At 32.4% G+C, this 5,000-nt stretch overlaps 1 protein-coding gene across 1 annotated transcript in view; it reads right to left on the bottom strand.

Annotated features, from left to right (window-relative positions):
* Positions 1-3,292: 3,292 nt before the first annotated feature.
* The window catches only part of LOC125026469 (progestin and adipoQ receptor family member 3-like), a 9,798-nt gene continuing 8,090 nt past the window's right edge, over positions 3,293-5,000 (bottom strand). The window contains exons 7-8 of the mRNA XM_047614940.1: positions 4,793-4,883; positions 3,293-4,307 (exon numbers count right to left, since the gene is read on the bottom strand). Of these exons, the coding sequence (XP_047470896.1) occupies positions 4,165-4,307; positions 4,793-4,883 (234 nt within the window). The 3' untranslated portion in view covers positions 3,293-4,164. The remainder of the gene's footprint in view (positions 4,308-4,792; positions 4,884-5,000) is intronic.

The following is a 5,000-nucleotide window of genomic DNA, read 5'->3' as shown; positions in this document are numbered from 1 at the left end:
CGTCAAGATTTAATATATCAGCCTATGGTAGTCCTTAATCAGATCTGATGTATACTTACAACTGTATCCTTTACTAAGAGCTGGATTGAGAACCTAACTTAATTGCATGCAGAACATTTGATTTAGCTATATTTCTTGCATTGTGTGCATATCAATGAGAAGGCTAAGTAAAATATTATATAAATTACCACTATTCAACATGCATATAATACATATGATTGAAATAATGGATATTTCCAAACTATAAAAAGAAGTTACAATAATTACATCTCAAACATCCTGAGGATACCTTCAGCTTTATTTCCAGCCGTAAGAGGAGATTTTATTTACCCCTATACATATTTCCTTTAGGATGTTACTCTACATGTACTATCATAATATATGCATTGGGACTTTATTCCCCTATAGTTGGACAAAGGACTTTTTACAGTATTACATCTTGGCAAGAAGTAGCATCTTCCCTTGATCTTAATACAGAGGAACTTGTTTTGTGTAGTTTCCAAAAGGTATTAGTGATATCTACAAAAGTAATATGTCTGGTTTATTTTAAGTTATGATTACATATGTTAGATGCTATTGTATAAAATAAAGTATGTTTCGTGAAAGGGTGTGTGTAGATGGCAAAGTGACTGTTGGTCACAAATGGAACTTATTCTGATTGTCTGGTCCTGAATGGAGAAACTGATTTGTATCAAATGTCATAATGTATTAAATATATCACCCTCTTCCTCTTCCCCCTCTCTTACAATACACAGTAAACGAATAAAAGATACCAATACCTGCAATCTGATCTAAGTACATGCATTAATAACCTTTGGATCAAACTTCCTCTGCACTTCAAACAAAAGGCAATTCTTGACAGATCTGTAACAAGTCAGATTCAGTCTGTACCAACCGTAATATTATGCAGATAATTGATAAATACCAAATGCATCCTATCCTCCTTCTTCCAACAAATTCTCCTGTAAAAATTAAATCCCTTCCCTGATAATCATGAAAAAGGTAGGAATGAAGATGAAAATAATGACAAAACTCTGAAGATCAAACATCGAAATGTTAACATCATGCATTATGAAACTCCTTCATTCCATTCATACCTTTTTTTGACATTTTTTATGATAAACTTAATAGGTACATTCACAGAATAAAGCTTTTTTTCTGGCTTTCTAGATTCAGATACAATTACCAAGTAATCAACCAGTAATAAATCCCTTATGAGTAGCCTTAAGTACAAACATGCTTAATTTTATGAATTAATAAGTTACTCATGTGCAGTTTTAGTGGGAGAAAAAAAAATCATAATAAACAGCTTATACCAATGGAAGAAAAACACTGCTGTAAAATATCTTGTTTAATACCTACAAACTTCAATCAAAAATGTTATATTATTTAGAATATACAAAATAAATGAAAATGGAAAGCAAATAAAAATGACTTGCATGAAATTTTTTCAGGTTGTTAAAAACAAAGATAATGCAATAAAAATAGTAATAAAACATACTTCTTGCAATGATGTGAAAAATACAAGTGTGCAACAGTAATAAATAAATACTTTTAAGTAATAAATAAATGCTTTAAATACCCCCAAAACATTAACACATAAAATAAATAAGATTTCCAAGAATAAGCAATGCTCATCAAGTGATGGCATTTTTTCTTAACCTGTTAGTATAAAATGAAAATACTTAAAGGAAATCTATAATTTCAAACCATTTTACAGTGAACAACCATATTAAGACGTATTTTAAGTAACAGCTGCACAGAAACACAAAGGGCAAAAAATATACATTGTAGTCTCTCATTAACATTATACATCGGATCACAGCTTATCTGGATTTTAAAGCATAATGTCTCTTTGGTAATTAAATAAGTTTGCATGCCTGAGAATAACAAAAACTAGGTAACAAGAAACAAAGCCAAACACACAGATATGAAAATTAAATTAATGATACTTGTATTTGTAAACTTTTTGCCCTGAAGAACATAATGACTACCTATGAAACTGAGATACCTGAATATTCTAGAGCTATTACTCAAAACTTATCACCTACAAAAAATTGCCCTAACCCTTTACCAAATGGATGTATGAATCTGCCAACTACATTCATAATGATTTTAAAGAAAATCAGGCTTCAGTATTCAAAAAAAGATATTGACATCAGGATAAACAATGTATAAATGATCACTGGTTAGTGAAATGCTGAATATAAACAAATGTTTCACAACAGGTTAAGGCCATAAAAATTTTAGGACCATTAAACTTGTGGATGGCAAATCAATGAGACTCATTTTAGCACAAGTTCCAAGCCTACATAAAACAGGGAAAGTTATGGTAAGCAGTGCATCCAGTAAAATACTTGTGCCACATCAGAATATGAGAAACATGTCTGATAAACTAATTGATGGGTAGACAAATGAATTGGACAGGCCAGAATCTGTATCCTTGAGCCAGAGAAGTATGGCAGCATAAAAATGAATTTTAAATACTCAAGTACTGATTCATCATATGATACACTTTTTAATTAGACAAACAAACTAGGCACTGGAGCAGTCAAGCAAGATTCCTGAGGTGCCAGTCCCAAGCTAAAATAAATGGAGAAGGTAGGAAGCAGGAAGGCATCTGGTCATAAAATCTATGATTGGCATTGTAATGGATTGGCAAAATCAGAAATAAAAGCAGGACAATTCCCCAGGTCTTTATGAAGCCAGAACACCTTTGACCGTACTGGGTGCTTCACACAAAAAATAGCCACAGCAAGAAGATCTAGTATGATAGATCCCCACAGACAGGGATGACAGGCTTTTTGTGAATGTCTACCTAACCAAGTATAGATTAAAGATGAGAAAAATGAATAAATATATAATACATTTCTAATTCAAAATGCTGATTTTTTCTCTCTCTCTTTAAAAGTACTGGGAAACCACCATTTCAGGTAAACTCATCTCCTCCAGCCAACCATCTGGGATCATTATTTCTAATAAAAACAAGTTTATCACGCTTTATATTAACAAAGCAAATACTCAAGCCTAGAATTTCTCATTCCAATAAATGAAGTTCACTGACTTTCGTAGAAAGTTTTATCACTAATGCCTTTTACCTTAAAGGATATCTTTAATGTGGAAAAAACTCCTTAACTGACAGACTCATACTTACAAAGTAAAGGGTTAAAGAAATCAGTTATGATAAAGCACCTTACTTGAGTTTTCTTATTGCCATGAAGTTTTCACAAGTTCCCTCCATTTTTTTCTACACATCCAAGCGCAGTCAGTATATTTTTAAATCAAAGAGAGCTTGATATCACAGAGTAGTAATAGTTGAGAAATACTTTTATTCACCATGTACAAAATTGATATGACATTCATTTATACACATATTCTCATTGTATCTTATTTTGTTTTTCTTTCAGCTTCTTATTTTCAAGAAAGTCACATAATCGACCTTGGTTTCCCTCTAAGAAACTCTGTATGACACTTTGACATTCACAAACATATACCATAGGCCAATATCATAGGCCAATACCTGGACTCTCTTGAGGTAGCAAAAACTTGGAAGACTCTGAACATTTGATTATCATTATTATTTCTTCTAAAAATATGAAACACAGAAGAAGAGAGAAATCTCCCCCCCCCCCTAATCTGTTGACCTTTTTTTCATGAGAAAGAGATATAAAAATAATCAATATCATTATACCCACCTGCCTCTCAAAGCCTATAGTTCATCTGTTACCCACACCACATTTCTCCTTTCCATAATGATTCTATGCATAGAGGGTCTTTCTGCCATTTCATCAAAAGGATAGTGTTTTGATAAGAGAGAAAAAAAAAAAATAATAAAATGTTTTCCTACACTTTACTTTAGATTCTAAGCTTGTTCTTAGCCAGCTATAAATGACAGAACAGGTAGAACAGTGTGGCAGTGCTTTCCTTATTTTACTGTACTATGTTACTTTTCAACCCTTGAAAGGGTTGAAAAGTAACATCTATGAGAAAAAAACCAATTCAAATAGGGAAAATAAAATTTCTGCATTATAGTTACAATTATAACACAAAGAACAGAACAACCAATACACACAACAAATAGTGCTAACAAAACACTTATCTAATAAAGACTCGTGCCTTTCTCTTAAGTAACCAAATATCACAGGTAAGAAAAGACGAATGCTGTTAGCCCTTTGCAGAAATGCCCTCACAACCAAAGACCATTCTGTAGTAGGCATACTCCAAACCCGTCTGGTGCCAATAGACCAGGGCAGCGACTATGATGAGGTGCCACAGCTGGTGAGAAGCCCCGATGAAGTCAAAGCGACCTGTACATACAAGAAAATATGAATTCTAGTACAGATGAACTGATGATGCTTTTTGTTTGTTGACATTATTTGGATATAAAAAGAACTATGGGATCCCTAAATAACTATAAACCTGGTAGAAAAACCTATAAAATAAATATAATCATGAGACTTTACATGTTTTCTTTCACCTGATATGTTTTGTACTGTTTAAATTTAGGGTAAGTATAAAAGAAAGTCATTTTTTTTCAACAGTTGTTGTTGACCATAGTCAGTGCCATGCTTGGTGCCAGAACATTGAACTGTGGCTCATCTACGAATGCATAGATACATAGTTGCAGATCACGTTGGTGGTAACCATGGTAAAGGAAGAACAATTCTCACAAAAAGTTGTCTAACCATGATGTAGAATATAGCAGTTTTGACTTATGACAAGTATTAGAACCTAAAAAAAGAAGTATAGATAAACTACTAATATCTTAATGACGTAAAGTATTACAACCAACCTGGAAAATATCTTTCAGGTATTTTCCACATATAGACAACTACAGCTGTCCCACTGATGGCATACATCATGAAGATACGAGGTAAGAAAACCTGAAATTTTGAAACAGAAATAAAATACTTGATTCAGAAAAAACTGAAAAATAAGTATTCAAAATTATATAATTGTTTTTTTCCGATGGAGGAATTAAATATCAATGGACATATTAA

Source organism: Penaeus chinensis, chromosome 6 (genome assembly GCF_019202785.1).
Source record: "Penaeus chinensis breed Huanghai No. 1 chromosome 6, ASM1920278v2, whole genome shotgun sequence".
Classification (NCBI taxonomy): domain Eukaryota; kingdom Metazoa; phylum Arthropoda; class Malacostraca; order Decapoda; family Penaeidae; genus Penaeus; species Penaeus chinensis.
This window is presented reverse-complemented; position numbering and strand designations above follow the sequence as displayed.